The 19,911-nt window shown below is 58.7% G+C and overlaps 1 protein-coding gene across 1 annotated transcript in view; it reads left to right on the top strand.

Moving 5' to 3' along the window:
• The window catches only part of LOC140409372 (rhotekin-like), a 297,698-nt gene that overhangs the window by 198,069 nt on the left and 79,718 nt on the right, over nt 1-19,911 (top strand). Inside the window, exons 9-10 of the mRNA XM_072497817.1 lie at nt 7,284-7,415; nt 14,080-14,245. Coding sequence (XP_072353918.1) covers nt 7,284-7,415; nt 14,080-14,245 — 298 coding nt within the window. The remainder of the gene's footprint in view (nt 1-7,283; nt 7,416-14,079; nt 14,246-19,911) is intronic.

Here is a 19,911-nt window from a genome sequence, read left to right on the forward strand (position 1 = left end):
GGCTGTCTCCGCAGTACAGGGCGTCCCTCGCAGGTCCGACTGTCTCCGCAGTACAGGGCGTCCCTCGCAGGTCTGGCTGTCTCCGCAGTACAGGGCGTCCCTCGCAGGTCTGGCTGTCTCCGCAGTACAGGGCGTCCCTCGCAGGTCCGGCTGTCTCTGCAGTACAGGGTGTCCCTCGCAGGTCTGGCTGTCTCTGCAGTACAGTGTGTCCCTCGCAGTTCCGTCTGTCTCCGCAGTACAGGGTGTCCCTCGCAGGTCTGGCTGTCTCCGCAGTACAGGGCGTCCCTCGCAGTTCCAGCTGTCTCTGCAGTACAGGGTGTCCCTCGCAGGTCCGGCTGTCTCTGCAGTACAGGGTGTCCCTCTCATTCTGACTGTCTCTGCAGTACAGGGTGTCCCTCACAGGTCCGGCTGCCTCGGCAGTACAGGGTGTCCCTCGCAGGTCCGGCTGCCTCGGCAGTACAGGGTGTCCCTCGCAGGTCCGGCTGTCTCCGCAGAACAGTGTGTCCCTCGCAGGTCCGGCGGTCTCTGCAGTACAGGGTGTTCCTCACAGTTCCTGCTGTCTCTGCAATACAGGGTGTCCCTCACAGTTCCTGCTGTCTCTGCAGTACAGGGTGTCCCTCGCAGTTCCTGCTGTCTCTGCAGTACCGGGCGTCCCTCGCAGGTCCGGCTGTCTCTGCAGTACAGGGTGTCCCTCGCAGTTCCTGCTGTCACCGCAATTCAGGGTATCCCTCACAGTTCCTGCTGTCTCTGCTGTACAGGGTGTCCCTCGCAGTTCCGGCTGTCTCTGCAGGACAGGGTGTCCCTCACAGAACCTGCTAACTCCACAGTACTGGGTGCCCCATCGCAAGTCCGACTACCTTCGCAGTACACGTTGTCCCTCTCATTCCGACTGTCTCCGCAGTACAGGGTGTCCCTCCCAGGTCTGGCTGTCTCCGCAGTACAGGGCGTCCCTCGCAGTTCCGGCTGTCTCTGCAGTACAGGGTGCCACTCGCTGGTCCGGCTGTCTCAGAACAGGGTGTCCCTCGCAGTCCCGGCTGTCTCCGCAGTACAGAGCGTCCCTCGCAGTTCCTGCTGTCTCCGCAGTACAGGGTGTCCCTCGCAGGTCTGGCTGTCTCTGCAGTAGAGGGTGTCCCTCGCAGGTCTGGCTGTCTCCGCAGTACAGGGTGTCCCTCACAGTTCCTGCTGCCTCTGCAGTACAGGGTGTCTCTCACAGGTCCGGCTGTCTCTGCAGCACAGGGTTTCCCTCGCAGTTCCGGCTGTCTCTGCAGTACAGGGTGTCACTCGCTGGTCCGGCTGTCTCAGAACAGGGTGTCCCTTGCAGTTCCAGCTGTCTCCGCAGTACAGGATGTCCCTCGCAGCTCCAGCTGTCTCTGCAGTACAGGGTGTCCCTCACTGTTCCTGCTGTCTCCGCAGGACAGGGCGTCCCTCCCAGGTCCGGCTGTCTCCGCAGTACAGGGTGTCCCTCGCAGTTCCGTCTGTCTCTGCAGTACAGGGTGTCCCTCGCAGTTCCGGCTATCTCCGCAGTAGAGGGTGTCCCTCGCAGGTCCGGCTGTCTCTTCAGTACAGGGTGTCCCTCGCAGTTCCGGCTATCTCCGCAGTAGAGGGTGTCCCTCGCAGGTCCGGCTGTCTCCGCAGTAGAGGGTGTCCCTCGCAGGTCCGGCTGTCTCTGCAGTACAGGGCGTCCCTCACAGGTCCGGCTGCCTCGGCAGTACAGGGCGTCCCTCACAGGTCCGGCTGTCTCCGCAGTACAGGGTGTCCCTCGCAGGTCCGGCTGCCTTGGCAGTACAGGGCGTCCCTCACAGGTCCGGCTGTCTCCGCAGTACAGGGTTTCCCTCGCAGGTACGGCTGTCTCTACTGTACAGGGTGCACCTTGCTGGTCTGGCTGTCTCCGCAGTACAGGGCGTCCCTCACAGTTCCTGCTGTCTTCGCAGTACAGGGTGTCCCTCGCAGGTCCGTCTGTCTCTGCAGTACAGGGTGTCCCTCACAGTTCCTGCTATCTCCGCAGTACAAACAACAAAGAACAAAGAAATGTACAGCACAGGAACAGGCCCTTCGGCCCTCCAAGCCCGTGCCGACCATACTGCCCGACTAAACTACAATCTTCTACACTTCCTGGGTCCGTATCCTTCTATTCCCATCCTATTCATATATTTGTCAAGATGCTCCTTAAATGTCCCTATCGTCCCTGCCTCCACTACCTCCTCCGGTAGTGAGTTCCAGGCACCCACTACCCTCTGCGTAAAAAACTTGCCTCGTACATCTACTCTAAACTTTGCCCCTCTCACCTTAAACCTATGCCCCCTAGTAATTGACCCCTCTACCCTGGGGAAAAGCCTCTGACTATCCACTCTGTCTATGCCCCTCATAATTTTGTATACCTCTATCAGGTCGCCCCTCAACCTCCTTCGTTCCAGTGAGAACAAACCGAGTTTATTCAATCGCTCCTCATAGCTTATGCCCTCCATACCAGGCAACATTCTGGTAAATCTCTTCTGCACCCTCTCTAAAGCCTCCACATCCTTCTGGTAGTGTGGCGACCAGAATTGAACACTATACTCCAAGTGTGGCCTAACTAAGGTTCTATACAGCTGCAACATGACTTGCCAATTCTTATACTCAATGCCCCGGCCAATGAAGGCAAGCATGCCGTATGCCTTCTTGACTACCTTCTCCACCTGTGTAGCCCCTTTCAGTGATCTGTGGACCTGTACTCCTAGATCTCTTTGACTTTCAATACTCTTGAGGGTTCTACCATTCACTGTATATTCCCTACCTGCATTAGCCCTTCCAAAATGCATTACCTCACATTTGTCCAGGTTAAACTCCATCTGTCATCTCTCCGCCCAAGTCTCCAGACAATCTAAATCCTGCTGTATCCTCAGACAGTCCTCATCGCTATCCGCAATTCCACCAACCTTTGTGTCGTCTGCAAACTTACTAATCAGACCAGTTACATTTTCCTCCAAATCATTTATATATACTACAAAGAGCAAAGGTCCCAGCACTGATCCCTGTGGAACACCACTGGTCACAGCCCTCCAATTAGAAAAGCATCCCTCCATTGCTACCCTCTGCCTTCTATGGCCTAGCCAGTTCTGTATCCACCTTGCCAGTTCACCCCTGATCCCGTGTGACTTCACCTTTTGTACTAGTCTACCATGAGGGACCTTGTCAAAGGCCTTACTGAAGTCCATATAGACAACATCTACTGCCCTACCTGCATCAATCATCTTAGTGACCTCCTCGAAAAACTCGATCAAGTTAGTGAGACACGACCTCCCCTTCACAAAACCGTGCTGCCTCTCACTAATACGTCCATTTGCTTCCAAATGGGAGTAGATCCTGTCTCGAAGAATTCTCTCCAGTAATTTCCCTACCACTGAAGTAAGGCTCACCGGCCTGTAGTTCCCGGGATTATCCCTGCCACCCTTCTTAAACAGAGGAACAACATTGGCTATTCTCCAGTCCTCCGGGACATCCCCTGAAGACAGCGAGGATCCAAAGATTTCTGTCAAGGCCTCAGCAATTTCCTCTCCAGCCTCCTTCAGTATTCTGGGGTAGATCCCATCCGGCCCTGGGGACTTATCTACCTTAATATTTTTTAAGACACCCAACACCTCGTCTTTTTGGATCACAATGTGACCCAGGCTATCTACACCCCCTTCTCCAGACTCAACATCTACCAATTCCTTCTCTTTGGTGAATACTGATGCAAAGTATTCATTTAGTACCTCGCCCATTTCCTCTGGCTCCACACATAGATTCCCTTGCCTATCCTTCAGTGGGCCAACCCTTTCCCTGGCTACCCTCTTGCTTTTTATGTAAGTGTAAAAAGCCTTGGGATTTTCCTTAACCCTATTTGCCAATGACTTTTCATGACCCCTTCTAGCCCTCCTGACTCCCTGCTTAAGTTCCTTCCTACTTTCCTTATATGCCACACAGGCTTCGTCTGTTCCCAGCCTTTTAGCCCTGACAAATGCCTCCTTTTTCTTTTTGACGAGGCCTACAATATCTCTCGTTATCCAAGGTTCGAACTCATTCCGACTGTCTCCGCAGTACAGGGCGTCCCTCGCAGTTCCAGCTACCTCCCCAGTACAGGGATTCCCTCGCAGTTCCGGCTGTCTCTGCAGTACAGGGTGTCCCTCATAGTTCCTGCTGTCTCTGCAGTACAGGGTGTCCCTCGCAGTTCCTGCTGTCTCGACAGTACAGGGCGTCCCTCACAGGTCCGGCTGCCTCGGCAGTACAGGGTGTCCCTCGCAGGTCTGGCTGTCTCTGCAGTACAGGGTGTCCCTCACTGGTCCGGCTGTCTCCGCAATTCAGGGTGTCCCTCGCAGGTCCGGCTGTCTCTGCAGTACAGGGTGTCCCTCGCATGTCCGGCTGTCTCTGCAGTACAGGGCGTCCCTCGCAGGTCCGGCTGTCTCCGCAGTACAGGGTGTCCCTCGCAGGTCTGGCTATCTCTGCAGTACAGGGTGTCCCTCGCAGGTCCGGCTGTCTCCGCAGCCCAGGGTGTCCCTCGCAGGTCTGGCTGTCTCTGCAGTACAGGATGTCCCTCGCAGTTCCGGATGTCTCTGCAGTACAGGGTGTCCCTCGCAGGTCTGGCTATCTCTGCAGTACAGGGTGTCCCTCGCAGGTCCGGCTGTCTCCGCAGTACAGGGTGTCCCTCGCTGGTCCGGCTGTCTCTGCAGTACAGGGTGTCCCTCGCAGTTCCGGCTGTCACTGCAGTACAGGGTGTCACTCACAGGTCCGGCTGCCTCGGCAGTACAGGGCGTCCCTCGCAGGTCTAGCTGTCTCTGCAGTACCGGGTGTCCCTCGCAGGTCCGGCTGTCTCTGCAGTACAGTGTGTCTCTCGCAGGTCTGGCTGTCTCTGCAGTACAGGGTGTCCCTCGCAGGTCTGGCTGTCTCTGCAGTACAGGGTGTCCCTCGCAGGTCTGGCTGTCTCTGCAGTACAGGGTGACCCTCGCAGGTCCGGCTGTCTCCGCAATTCAGGGTGTCCCTCGCAGGTCCGGCGGTCTCTGCAGTACAGGGTGTCCCTCGCAGGTCCGGCGGTCTCTGCAGTACAGGGTGTCCCTCGCAGGTCCGGCTGCCTCCGCAAATCAGGGTGTCCCTCGCAGGTCCGGCGGTCTCTGCTCTACAGGGTGTCCATCGCAGGTCCCGCTGTCTCCGCAATTCAGGGTGTCCCTCGCAGGTCCGGCTATCTCCGCAGTACAGGGTGTCCCTCGCAATTCCGGCTGTCTCTGCAGTACAGGGTGTCGCTCACAGATCCTGCTACCTCCACAGTACTGGGTGCCCCATCGCAAGTCCGACTGCCTTCGCAGTACACGTTGTCCCTCTCATTCCGGCTGCCTCGGCAGTACAGGGCGTCCCTCGCAGGTCTAGCTGTCTCTGCAGTACAGGGTGTCCCTTGCAGGTCCGGCTGTCTCTGCAGTACAGGGTGTCCCTCGCAGGTCCGGCTGTCTCTGCAGTACAGGGTGTCTCTCGCAGGTCTGGCTGTCTCTGCAGTACAGGGTGTCCCTCGCAGGTCTGGCTGTCTCTGCAGTACAGGGTGTCCCTCGCAGGTCTGGCTGTCTCTGCAGTACAGGGTGTCCCTCGCAGGTCTGGCTGTCTCCGCAATTCAGGGTGTCCCTCGCAGGTCTGGCTGTCTCCGCAGTACAGGGTGTCCCTCGCAGGTCCGGCGGTCTCTGCAGTACAGGGTGTCCCTCGCAGGTCTGGCTGTCTCTGCAGTACAGGGTGTCCCTCGCAGGTCCGGCTGCCTCCGCAAATCAGGGTGTCCCTCGCAGGTCTGGCTGTCTCCGCAGTACAGGGTGTCCCTCGCAGGTCCGGCGGTCTCTGCTCTACAGGGTGTCCCTCGCAGGTCCGGCTATCTCCGCAGTACAGGGTGTCCCGCGCAGGTATGGCTGTCTCTGCAGTACAGGGTGTCGCTAACAGATCCTTCTACCTCCACAGTACTGGGTGCCCCATCGCAAGTCCGACTGCCTTCGCAGTACACGTTGTCCCTCTCATTCCGTCTGTCTCTGCAGTACAGGGCGTCCCTCGCAGTTCCAGCTGTCTCCGCAGTACAGTGTGTCCCTCGCAGGTCCGGCTGTCTCTGCAGAACAGTGTGCCCCTCGCTGGTCCGACTGTCTCTGCAGAACACGGTGCCCCTTGCTGGACCGGCTGTCTTTGCAGAACAGGGTGCCCCTTGCTGGACCGGCCGTCTCTGCAGAACAGGGTGCCCCTTGCTGGACCGGCTGTCTCTGCAGAACAGGGTGCCCCTTGCTGGACTGGCTGTCTCTGGAGAACAGGGTGCCCCTCGCTGGATCGGCTGTCTCCGCAGTACAGGGTGTTCCTCGCTGGTCCTTCTGTCTCCGCAGTACAGGGTGCCCCTTGCTGGACCGGCTGTCTCTGCAGAACAGGATGCCCCTTGCTGGACTGGCTGTCTCTGCAGTACAGGGTGTTCCTCGCTGGTCCGGCTGTCTCCGCAGTACAGGGTGTTCCTCGCTGGTCCGGCTGTCTCCGCAGAACAGGGTGTCCCTGGCTGGTCATGCTGTCTCTGCAGTACAGGGTGCCCCTTGCTGGACCGGCTGTCTCTGCAGAACAGGGTGCCCCTTGCTGGACCGGCTGTCTCTGCAGAACAGGGTGTTCCTCGCTGGACCGGCTGTCTCCGCAGTACAGGGTGCCCCTTGCTGGACCGGCTGTCTCTGCAGAACAGGGTGCCCCTTGCTGGTCCGGCTGTCTCCGCAGTACAGGGTGTTCCTCGCTGGACCGGCTGTCTCCGCAGTACAGGGTGCCCCTTGCTGGACCGGCTGTCTCTGCAGAACAGGGTGCCCCTTGCTGGTCCGGCTGTCTCCGCAGTACAGGGTGCCCCTTGCTGGACCGGCTGTCTCAGCAAAACAGGGTGCCCCTCGCTGGACCATCTGTCTCTGCAGAACAGGGTGCCCCTTGCTGGACCGTCTGTCTCTGCAGAACAGGGTGCCCCTCGCTGGATCGGCTGTCTCCGCAGTACAGGGCGTTCCTCGCTGGTCCGGCTGTCTCCGCAGCACAGGGTGTTCCTTGCTGGTCATGCTGTCTCTGCAGAACAGGGTGTCCCTCGCTGGTCCGGCTGTCTCCGCAGTACAGGGTGTTCCTCGCTGGTCCGGCTGTCTCCGCAGCACAGGGTGTTCCTTGCTGGTCCGGCTGTCTCCGCAGCACAGGGTGTTCCTGGCTGGTCCGGCTGTCTCCTGACCTTTCCAACACAATCTTGCCAGCATTCAGCATTGTCTCTAACACATTGACATGAAACAGGTTTTGTGTTTGCTGTGTTCCAGCAGAGAGTGGGTGAACGGCAAAGCTGGACTCGGATGTTCTGTGTGTTATTGGGGACAAATCTCTTCTGTTACTATTCTCCCGAGGAGGTCGAGGCCAAAGTGGACCCTGCCTTCACCATTGCCATCAATAAGGTATTTGGAATGGGATTTGTCCAGGGTTTTCCGCTGTAGGGTCTATTTCTCAGCCGTCATTCATTCTACCTGAGCTGGAGAATTGAACAAGGGCTGTGATCACTGGGACCATCGTTCACCCCGACAGGTGGAGCATTCAGCAGTGGGAGGGGGGGGGATATTGAGCCGGGGGCATTTCACAGAATCACAGAATAATACAGTAGAAGAGGCCTTTCGGCCCATCTAGTCTGCACGAATGCGTGAAAGGCCCTGACCTGCCCACCTAATCCCATTGGCCAGCACTGACCTGCCCACCTAATCCCATTGGCCAGCACTGACCTGCCCACCTAATCCCATTGGCCAGCACTGACCTGCCCACCTAATCCCATTGGCCAGCACTGACCTGCCCACCTAATCCCATTGGCCAGCACTGACCTGCCCACCTAATCCCATTGGCCAGCACTGACCTGCCCACCTAATCCCATTGGCCAGCACTGACCTGCCCACCTAATCCCATTGGCCAGCACTTGGCCCAGCCTGGAATGTTCTGACGTGCCAGGAACTCACCCAGATACATTTTAAAGGATGTGAGGCGACCCGCCTCTCCCCCCCTCCCAGGCCGTGCGTTCCAGACCCTCACCACCCTCTGGGTAAAAAGGTTTTTCCCCAAATCCCCCCCCCCTCAATACCTCCCACCCCCCCACCTTGAACTTGTGTCCCCCTCGTAACTGACCCTTCTTTACGCAAAGAGTAGTGAGGCCGTGGAATGCCCTACCTGCTACAGTGGTGAACTCGCCAACATTGAGGGCATTTAAAAGCTTATTGGATAAACATATGGATGATAATGGCATAGTGTAGGTTAGATGGCTTTTGTTTCGGTGCAACATCGTGGGCCGAAGGGCCTGTACAGCGCTGTATCGTTCTATGTTCTATGTTCAGGGGACCAGCTGCTCCCTCTCCACCCTGTCCATGCCCCTCAGAATCTTGTCCACCTCGATCAGGTCGTCCCTCAGTCTTCTCCGCTCCAGAGAAAACAACCCCAGTCCATCCAATCTCTCTTCATAACTGAAATGTTCCATCCCAGGCAACATCCTGGTGAATCTCCTCTGCACCCCCTCCAGTGCAATCACATCCTTCCTATAGTGTGGTGACCAGAATTGCACACAGTGCTCCAGCTGTGGCCTCAATAAAGTTCTACACAACTCCAACAGGACCATGAGGCATAGAAGCAGAATTAGGCCATTCGGCCCATCGAGTCTGCTCCGCCATTCACTCATGGCTGGTATTTTCTCATCCCCATTCTCCTGCCTTCTTCCCATAACCCTTGAACCCGTTGAGCAGTGGTGGGGGGGGGGGGTTGGGGATATTGGGCAGTGGGGGGGGGGCGGGTTGGGGATATTGGGCAGTGGGGGGGGGTTGGGGTTATTGGGCATGGGGGTGTTGGGGATATTGGGCAGTGGGGGGGTTGGGGATATTGGGCAGTGGGGGGGGGTGGGGATATTGGGCAGTGGGGGCGGTTGGGGATATTGGGCAGTGGGGGTGGTTGGGGATATTGGGCTGTGGGGGGGTGGGTTGGGGATATTGGGCAGTGGGCGGGTGGGTTGGGGATATTGGGCAGTGGGGGGGTGGGTTGGGGATATCGGGCAGTGGGGGAGTTGGGGATATCGGGCAGTGGGGGGGGTTGGGGATATTGGGCAGTGGGGGGGGTTGGGGATATTGGGCAGTGGGGGGGGTTGGGGTTATTGGGCAGTGGGGGTGGTTGGGTATATTGGGCAGTGGGGGGGGCGGGTTGGGGATATTGGGCTGTGGGGGGGTTGGGGATATTGGGCAGTGGGGGGGCGGTTTGAGGATATTGGGCTGTGGGGGGGTTGGGGATATTGGGCAGTGGGGGGGTTGGGGATATTGGGCAGTGGGGGGGGCGGGTTGGGGATATTGGGCTGTGTGGGGGTTGGGGATATTGGGCAGTGGGGGGGTTGGGGATATTGGGCAGTGGGGGGGTTGGGGATATTGGGCAGTGGGGGGGTTGGGGATATTGGGCAGTGGGGGGGTTGGGGATATTGGGCAGTGGGGAGGGTTGGGGTTATTGGGCAGTGGGGGGGGTTGGAGTTATTGGGAAGTGGGGGGGTTGGGGATATTAGGCAGCGGGGGGTTGGGGATATTGGGCAGTGGGGGGTTTTGGGGATATTGCGCAGTGGGGGGCGGGGGGATATTGGGCAGTGGGTGGGGCGGGTTGGAGATATTGGGCAGTGGGGGGGGCGTGTTGGGGATATTGGGCAGTGGGGGGGCGGGTTGGAGATATTGGGCAGTGGGGGGGGCGGGTTGGAGATATTGGGCAGTGGGGGGGCGGGTTGGGGATATTGGACAGTGGGGGGGGCGGGTTGGAGATATTGGGCAGTGGGGGTGGGTTGGGGATATTGGGCAGTGGGGGGGCGGTTGGGGATATTGGGCAGTGGGGGGGCGGGTTGGAGATATTGGGCAGTGGGGGGGGCGGGTTGGGGATATTGGGCAGTGGGGGGGTTGGGGAGAGTGGGCGGGGGGGGTTGGGGATAGTGGGCGGGGGGTTGGGGTTATTGGGCAGTGGGGGAGTTGGGGATATTGGGCAGTGGGGGGGTTGGGGATATTGGGCAGTTTGGGATATTGGGCAGTGGGGGTGGTTGGGGATATTGGGCTGTGGGGGGGTGGGTTGGGGATATTGGGCAGTGGGCGGGTGGGTTGGGGATATTGGGCTGTGGGGGGGTGGGTTGGGGATATTGGGCAGTGGGGGGTGGGTTGGGGATATCGGGCAGTGGGGGAGTTGGGGATATCGGGCAGTGGGGGGGTTGGGGATATTGGGCAGTGGGGGGGGTTGGGGATATTGGGCAGTGGGGGGGTTGGGGTTATTGGGCAGTGGGGGGGTTGGGGATATTGGGCAGTGGGGGGGGCGGGTTGGGGATATTGGGCTGTGGGGGGGTTGGGGATATTGGGCAGTGGGGGGGCGGGTTGGGGATATTGGGCTGTGGGGGGGTTGGGGATATTGGGCAGTGGGGGGGTTGGGGATATTGGGCAGTGGGGGGGTTGGGGATATTGGGCAGTGGGGAGGGTTGGGGTTATTGGGCAGTGGGGGGGTTTGGAGTTATTGGGAAGTGGGGAGGGTTGGGGATATTAGGCAGCGGGGGGTTGGGGATATTGGGCAGTGGGGTGTTTTGGGGATATTGCGCAGTGGGGGGGCGGGGGGATATTGGGCAGTGGGGGGGGCGGGTTGGAGATATTGGGCAGTGGGGGGGGCGGGTTGGGGAAATTGGGCAGTGGGGGGGGGCGGGTTGGAGATATTGGGCTGTGGGGGGGCGGGTTGGAGATATTGGGCAGTGGGGGGGCGGGTTGGAGATATTGGGCAGTGGGGGTGGGTTGGGGATATTGGGCAGTGGGGGGGGGCGGTTGGGGATATTGGGCAGTGGGGGGGCGGGTTGGAGATATTGGGCAGTGGGGGTGGGTTGGGGATATTGGGCAGTGGGGGGGGGCGGTTGGGGATATTGGGCAGTGGGGGGGCGGGTTGGAGATATTGGGCAGTGGGGGGGGGCGGGTTGGGGATATTGGGCAGTGGGGAGGGCGGTTGGGGATATTGGGCAGTGGGGGGGCGGGTTGGAGATATTGGGCAGTGGGGGGGGGCGGGTTGGGGATATTGGGCAGTGGGGGGGGGTTGGGGAGAGTGGGCGGGGGTGGGTTGGGGATAGTGGGTGGGGGGTTGGGGTTATTGGGCAGTGGGGGAGTTGGGGATATTGGGCAGTGGGGGGGTTGGGGATATTGGGCAGTGGGGGGGGGGGGGGGTTGGGGTTCCTGTAGACAAAGATGACTTAAAGATCAAAGCCAAAGGCTCAGCAATCTCCTCCCTAGCTTCCCAGAGAATCCTAGGATAAATCCCATCCGGCCCAGGTGACTTATCTATTTTCACACTTTCCAGAATTGCTAACACCTCCTCCTTATGAACCTCAAGCCCTTCTAGTCTAGTAGCCTGAATGTCAGTATTCTCCTCGACAACATTGTCTTTTTCCTGTGTGAATACTGACGAAAAATATTCATTTAGCACCTCTCCTATCTCCTTGGACTCCAAGCACAACTTCCCACTACTGTCCTTGACTGGTCCTACTCTTACCCTCGTCATTCTTTTATTCCTGACATTCCTATAGAAAGCTTTAGGGTTATCCTTGATTCTACCTGCCAAAGACTTCTCATGTCCCCTCCTGGCTCTTCTTAGCTCTCTCTTTAGGTCCTTCCTAGCTAACTTGTAACTCTCGAGCGCCCCAACTGAACCTTCATGTCTCATCTTTACATAAGTTTCCTTCTTCCTCTTGACAAGTGTTTCGACTGCTTGAGTAAACCACGGTTCCCTCACTCGACCACTTCCTCCCTGCCTGACAGGTACATACTTATTAAGGATACGCAGTAGCTGTTCCTTGAACAAGCCCCAAATTTCCATTGTGCCCATCCCCTGCAGTTTTCCTCTCCATCTGATGCATCCTAAGTCTTGCCTCATCGCATCATAATTGCCTTTCCCCCAGATATAACTCTTGCCCTGCGGTATATACCTATCCCTTTCCATCACTAAAGTAAACTTAATCGAATTGTGGTCACTATCACCAAAGTGCTCACCTACCTCCAAATCTAACACCTGTCCTGGTTCATTACCCAGTACCAAATCCAATATGGCCTCGCCTCTTGTTGGCCTATCTACATACTGTGTCAGGAAACCCTCCTGCACACATTGGACAAAAACGGACCCATCTAAAGTACTCAAACTACAGTGTTTCCAGTCAATATTTGGAAAGTTAAAGCCCCCCTCACAACTACCCTGTTGCTTTCGCTCCTATCCAGAATCATCTTTGCATTCCTCTCCTCTACATCTTTGGAACTTTTCGGAGGCCTATAGAAAACCCCTAACAGGGTGACCTCTCCTTTCCTGTTTCTAACCTCAGCCCATACTACCTCAGTAGACGAGTCCTCATCAAACGTCCTTTCTGCCACCGTAATACTGTCCTTGACTAACAATGCCACCCCTCCCCCTCTTTTACCACCTTCCCTGAGCTTACTGAAAAATCTAAATCCTGGCACCTGCAACAACCATTCCTGTCCCTGCTCTATCCATGTCTCCGAAATGGCCACAACATCGAAGTCCCAGGTACCAACCCATGCCGCACGTTCACCCACCTTATTCCGGATGCTCCTGGCATTGAAGAAGACACACTTTAAACCACCTTCCTGCCTGCCGGTACACTCCTGCAACTTTGAAACCTTACTCATGACCTCACTACTCTCAACCTCCTGTATACTGGAGCTACAATTCAGGTTCCCAATCCCCTGCTGAACTAGTTTAAACCCTCCCGAAGAGCATTAGCAAATTTCCAAAGGTTTAGCAAAGGTGTGTGTCTCTGCGCTGGGGAATTGATCCCTGTCTCCCCATCCCGGCTCTCACAGCCCCTCAGGATGGAGGGTGAATGTCCTGCTGTGTGAGGTCCCTCAGGATGGAGGGTGAATGTCCTGCTGTGTGAGGTCCCTCAGGATGGAGGGTGAATGTCCTGCTGTGTGAGGTCCCTCAGGATGGAGGGTGAATGTCCTGCTGTGTGAGGTCCCTCAGGATGGAGGACGAGGTTGGAGTGGCGCTGGGCGCCCTCGCTGGGTTTCAGGACAGCCCTGTCCACCCTCCCTGCACTGATGAAGACCGTCAGAGCTGAGTGGGTGAATAGGTCATGGCCTCCGCGTTGAAGATCTCCGTTTGCTTCTTGTGGCCGGAGGAGTGTCTACAAATCCGCTGAGGCCGGAGAGATGGACTCCGACCTTCGACCCCGCCCGGTGACACTGACCCACCAGCCCATTCCTCGTCCATGCATAATTAATGAGCTTCCAAACTCAGATTTGGGTCCAGTTGCCACTGCACTGGGTAATTGTCCCCAAAAACTGAACATTCCAGCCTTCGCCTTGTCCGCAACAGCCACTTGTGATAAACCATTCTCTTTCCAACCACCTAAACATCCCCCCCCCCCCACTTTTCACCCACTCTCATCCTTCTCTACCTTTCCCTCCCTCTTCCCCCTCTACCTTTCTTTCCCCTCCTTCCCCCAGCAGACTGTCAGCTCCCTGATTCTAACTGATGAAACCATTTTCCCGTGCCACACTCGGAGCCTCTTCCTCACATTGAGGGCTTTTCACATCCAAGATATCAGTTTTTACCTGCTGATCGAATTAGCACCTGACAAAGTTCGAATGAAAACTTATTGAGCTTAAACGTTAACTCTACTTGAGAGGCCTGGACAGAGTGGACGTGGAGAGGATGTTTCCACTTGTAGGAAAAACTAGAACCAGAGGACACAATCTCAGACTAAAACTGACATGAGGAGGAATTTCTTCAGCCAGAGGGAGGTGAATCTGTGGAACTCTTTGCTGCAGAAGGCTGTGGAGGCCAAATCACTGAGTGTCTTTAAGACAGAGATAGACAGGTTCCTGATTAATAAGGGGGTCAGGGGTTATGGGGAGAAGGCAGGAGAATGGAGATGAGAAAAATAACTGCCATGATTGAATGGTGGAGCAGACCCGATGGGCCGAGTGGCCTAATTCTGCTCCTATGTCGGATGGTCTTTCTCTCCAAAGCTGTTGCCTGATCTGCTCGACATTTCGAGTATTTGCTCGTTGTAGTTTGTATTTCCTTGTTTTACAGGAAACGCGAATCAGAGCGATGGAGAAGGATACGAGGACGAGGGGTAACAGTCTGACAATAACAAACCTGTGTGCGGGTGAGGAGGTGACACATACCCTGGTGGCAGAGTCTGTGGAGCAGATGTATCAGTGGATGGAGGCTTTCTGGCAGCACTTCTGTGACATGAGTGAGTTTTCAGATAAATGGTGAATATACAGTGAATGTTAGAACCCTCCAGAGTATTGACAGTTCCACAGGTCATTGAAAGGGGCAACACAGGTGGAGAAGGTGGTCAAGAAGGCACACGGCATGCTTGCCTTCATTGTCCGGCGCATTGAGTATAAGAATTGGCAAGTCATGTTGCAGATGTATAGAACCTTAGTTAGGCCACACTTGGAGTATAGTGTTCAATTCTGGTCGCCACAGTACCAGAAGGATGTGGAGGCTTTAGAGAGGGTGCAGAAGAGATTTACCAGAATGTTGCCTGGTATGGAGGGCATTAGCAATGAGGAGAGGTTGAATAAACTCGGTTTGTTCTCACTGGAACGAAGGAGGTTGAGGGGCGACCTGATAGAGGTATACAAAATTATGAGGGGCATAGACAGAGTGGATAGTCAGAGGCTTTTCCCCAGGGTAGAGGGGTCAATTACTAGGGGGCATCGGTTTAAGGTGAGAGGGGCAAGGTTTAGAGTAGATGTACGAGGCAAGTTTTTTACGCAGAGGGTAGTGGGTGCCTGGAACTCACTACCGGAGGAGGTGGTGGAAGCAGGGACGATAGGGACATTTAAGGGGCATCTTGACAAATGCATGAATAGGATGGGAATAGAGGGATACGGACCCAGGAAGTGTAGAAGATTGTAGTTTAGTCGGGCAGTATGGTCGGCACGGGCTTGGAGGGCCGAAGGGCCTGTTCCTGTGCTGTACTTTTCTTTGTTCTTTGTTTGTTCTTTGGTGGAATTGCAGATAGCGAGAAGGACTGTCAGAGAATACAGCAAAATATAGATAGATTGGAGAGTTGGGCAGAGAAATGGCAGATGGAGTTCAATCCAGGCAAATGCGAGGTGATGCATTTTGGAAGATCTAATTCAAGAGCGGACTATACGGTCAATGGAAGAGTCCTGGGGAAAATTGATGTACAGAGAGATCTGGGAGTTCAGGTCCATTGTACCCTGAAGGTGGCAACGCAGGTCGATAGAGTGGTCAAGAAGGCATACAGCATGCTTGCCTTCATCGGACGGGGTATTGAGTACAAGAGTCGGCAGGTCATGTTACAGTTGTATAGGACTTTGGTTAGGCCACATTTGGAATACTGCGCGCAGTTCTGGTCGCCACATTACCAGAAGGATGTGGATGCTTTAGAGAGGGTGCAGAGGAGGTTCACCAGGATGTTGCCTGGTATGGAGGTCGGTCCGCGGGGTCGGTCCGCGGGGTCAGTCCGCGAGGTCGGTCCGCGGGGTCGGTCCGCGGGGTCGGTCCGAGGGGTCGGTCCGCGGGGTCAGTCTGAGGGGTCGGTCCGCTGGGTCAGTCCGCGGGGTCGGTCCGCGGGGTCGGTCCGAGGGGTCGGTCCGAGGGGTCGGTCCGCGGGGTCGGTCCGCGGGGTCGGTCCGCGGGGTCAGTCTGAGGGGTCGGTCCACGGGGTCGGTCCGCGGGGTCGGTCCGAGGGGTCGGTCCACGGGGTCGGTCCGCGGGGTCGGTCCAAGGGGTCGGTCCGCGGGGTCGGTCCGCTGGGTCAGTCCGCGGGGTCGGTCCGAGGGGTCGGTCCACGGGGTCGGTCCGCGGGGTCGGTCCGAGGGGTCGGTCCACGGGGTCGGTCCGCGGGGTCAGTCCGCGGGGTCGGTCCGAGGGGTCGGTCCGCTGGGTCAGTCCGCGGGGTCGGTCCGCGGGGTCGGTCCGCGGGGTCGGTCCGCGGGGTCGGTCCGCGGGGTCGGTCCGCGGGGTCGGTCCGCGGGGTCGGTCCGCGGGGTCGGTCCGCGGGGTCGGTCCGCGGGGTCGGTCCGCGGGGTCGGTCCGCGGGGTCGGTCCGCGGGGTCGGTCCGCGGGGTCGGTCCGCGGGGTCGGTCCGCGGGGTCGGTCCGCGGGGTCGGTCCGCGGGGTCGGTCCGAGGGGTCGGTCCGCGGGGTCGGTCCGAGGGGTCGGTCCGCGGGGTCGGTCCGCGGGGTCGGTCCGCGGGGTCAGTCTGAGGGGTCGGTCCGCGGGGTCGGTCCGCGGGGTCGGTCCGAGGGGTCGGTCCGCGGGGTCGGTCCGAGGGGTCGGTCCGCGGGGTCGGTCCGAGGGGTCGGTCCGCGGGGTCGGTCCGCGGGGTCGGTCCACGGGGTCGGTCCGCGGGGTCGGTCCGCGGGGTCGGTCCGAGGGGTCGGTCCGCGGGGTCGGTCCGCTGGGTCAGTCCGCGGGGTCGGTCCGAGGGGTCGGTCCGCGGGGTCGGTCCGCGGGGTCAGTCTGAGGGGTCGGTGCGAGGGGTCGGTCCGCGGGGTCGGTCCGCGGGGTCAGTCTGAGGGGTCGGTCCGCGGGGTCGGTCCGCGGGGTCGGTCCGAGGGGTCGGTCCGCGGGGTCGGTCCGAGGGGTCGGTCCGCGGGGTCGGTCCACGGGGTCGGTCCGCGGGGTCGGTCCGCGGGGTCGGTCCGCGGGGTCGGTCCGCGGGGTCGGTCTGCGGGGTCAGTCCGCGGGGTCGGTCTGCGGGGTCAGTCAGTCACCATGAAGCTTCCAAATTGTTGTAAAAACCCATCTGGTTGATGAATGGCAAATGGAAAGTAACCTGATTGATGACAATATGTCGACAGGACCAGGCCCACCCACACCCGACTGTGCAGCCGGTATCGCAGTGACCAGCTCCACCCACACCCGGCTGTGCAGCCGGTATCGCAGTGACCAGGCCCACCCACACCCGGCTGTGCAGCCGGTACCGCAGTGACCAACTCCACCCACACCCGGCAGTGACCAGCTCCACCCACACCCGGCTGTGCAGCCGGTATCGCAGTGACCAGCTCCACCCACACCCGGCTGTGCAGCCGGTATCGCAGTGACCAGGCCCTTCCACACCCGGCTGTGCAGCCGGTACCACAGTGACCAGCTCCACCCACACCCGGCAGTGACCAGCTCCACCCACACCCGGCTGTGCAGCCGGTACCACAGTGACCAGCTCCACCCACACCCGGCTGTGCAGCCGGTATCACAGTGACCAGCTCCACCCACACCCGGCTGTGCAGCCGGTATCGCAGTGACCAGGCCCACCCACACCCGGCTGTGACCAGCTCCACCCACACCCGGCTGTGCAGCCGGTATCGCAGTGACCAGCTCCACCCACACCCGGCGGTGCAGCCGGTACCACAGTGACCAGCTCCACCCACACCCGGCGGTGCAGCCGGTACCACAGTGACCAGCTCCACCCACACCCGGCGGTGCAGCCGGTATCGCAGTGACCAGCTCCATTCACACCCGGCGGTGCAGCCGGTATCGCAGTGACCAGCTCCATCCACACCCGGCGGTGCAGCCGGTATCGCAGTGACCAGCTCCATTCACACCCGGCGGTGCAGCCGGTATCGCAGTGACCAGGCCCACCCACACCCGGCTGTGCAGCCGGTACCACAGTGACCAGCTCCACCCACACCCGGCTGTGCAGCCGGTATCACAGTGACCAGGCCCACCCAGACCCGGCTGTGCAGCCGGTATCGCAGTGACCAGCTCCATCCACACCCGGCTGTGCAGCCGGTATCGCAGTGACCAGGCCCATCCACACCCGGCTGTGCAGCCGGTATCGCAGTGACCAGCTCCATCCACACCCGGCGGTGCAGCCGGTACCACAGTGACCAGCTCCACCCACACCCGGCTGTGCAGCCGGTATCGCAGTGACCAGGCCCATCCACACCCGGCGGTGCAGCCGGTATCGCAGTGACCAGCTCCATCCACACCCGGCTGTGCAGCCGGTATCGCAGTGACCAGGCCCACCCAGACCCGGCGGTGCAGCCGAAACCGCAGTGACCAGCTCCACCCACACCCGGCTGTGCAGCCGGTATCGCAGTGACCAGCTCCATCCACACCCGGCTGTGCAGCCGGTATCGCAGTGACCAGCTCCACCCACACCCGGCTGTGCAGCCGGTATCGCAGTGACCAGGCCCACCCACACCCGGCTGTGCAGCCGGTATCGCAGTGACCAGCTCCACCCACACCCGGCTGTGCAGCCGGTATCGCAGTGACCAGCTCCACCCACACCCGGCTGTGCAGCCGGTACCACAGTGACCAGGCCCACCCAGACCCGGCTGTGCAGCCGGTATCGCAGTGACCAGCTCCATTTACAGAGCTGAAAGGTTAACAATTCCCCCGCACCCCCCTCATATTCACCAAGATAGATACATCGAGGATAGGAGCAGGAGGAAGACATTCGGCCCTTCGAGCCTGCTCCACCATTCATCACTAAAACTAATATACCAAAGGGATGGGAACCTACGCAGAGTCAGAGAAAGAGGGAGCAAGGTCAAAACCAACAGGTAGAAAAGTGAATAAGAAAAGTGATAGGTGGAGAAACCAGGTACAATATTCAAACGGGGCAGGAGAGAAAAAAATTGGGAGCAAGACAAACATTGTGAAAAAGACAAACTTAAAGGCTCTGTGCCTTAATGCACGGAGCTTTCGCAATAAAGTGGATGAACTAATCGCGCAGATAGATATAAATGAGTATGATATGGGACCCAGGTTGATAGGGTGGTGAAGAAGGCCTATGGAGTGTTGGCCTTTATTGGTAGAGGGATTGAGTTCCCGAGTCGGGAGGTCATGTTGCAGCTGTACAGAACTCTGGTACGGCCGCATTTGGAGTATTGCGTACAGTTCTGGTCACCGCATTATAGGAAGGACGTGGAGGCTTTGGAGCGGGTGCAGAGGAGATTTACCAGGATGTTGCCTGGTATGGAGGGAAAATCTTATGAGGAAAGGCTGAGGGACCTGAGGCTGTTTTCATTAGAGAGAAGAAGGTTAAGAGGAGACTTAATAGAGGCATACAAGATGATCAGGGGGTTAGATAGGGTGGACAGTGAGAGCCTTTTTCCTCGGGTGGTGATGTCTAGCACGAGGGGACATAGCTTTAAATTGAGGGGAGATAGATATAAGACAGATGTCAGAGGTAGGTTCTTTACTCAGAGAGTAGTGAGGGCGTGGAATGTCCTGCCTGCAACAGTAGTGGACTCGCCAACACTAAGGGTATTCAAATGGTCACTCGCCCCCCCAGCCCAAACCCGCCCCCCGAACCCAAACTCGCCCCCCCAGCCCAAACCCGCCCCCCCAGCCAAAATCGCCCCCACCCCAAACTCGTGCCCCCACCCCAAACTCGCCCCCCCCACCCCAAACTCGCCCCCCCACCCAAACTCGCCCCCCCACCCCAAACTCGCCCCCCAGCCCAAACTCGCCCCCCCAGCCCAAACTCGCCCCCCCAGCCCAAACTCGCCCCCCCAGCCCAAACTCGACCCCCCAGCCCAAACTCGACCCCCCAGCCCAAACTCGCCCCCCAGCCCAAACTCGCCCCCCAGCCCAAACTCGCCCCCCCAGCCTAAACTCGCCCCCCCCCAGCCCAAACTCCCCCCCAGCCCAAACTCGCCCACCCCCCAGCCCAAACTCGCCCCCCCAGCCCAACTTGCCCCTCCAGCCAAACTCTCCCCCCAGCCCAAACTCTCCCCCCAGCCCAAACTCGCCCCCCCAGCCCAAACTCCACCCCCCCCAGCCCAAACTCGCCCACCCCCCCAGCCCAAACTCGCCCACCCCCAGCCCAAACTCGCCCACCCCCCAGCCCAAACTCGCCCACCCCCCAGCCCAAACTTGCCCCCCAGCCCAAACTCGCCCCCCCCACAGCCCAAAATTTTGCTATTTTCA

This window comes from Scyliorhinus torazame, chromosome 3 (genome assembly GCF_047496885.1).
Source record: "Scyliorhinus torazame isolate Kashiwa2021f chromosome 3, sScyTor2.1, whole genome shotgun sequence".
NCBI classification, from domain to species: domain Eukaryota; kingdom Metazoa; phylum Chordata; class Chondrichthyes; order Carcharhiniformes; family Scyliorhinidae; genus Scyliorhinus; species Scyliorhinus torazame.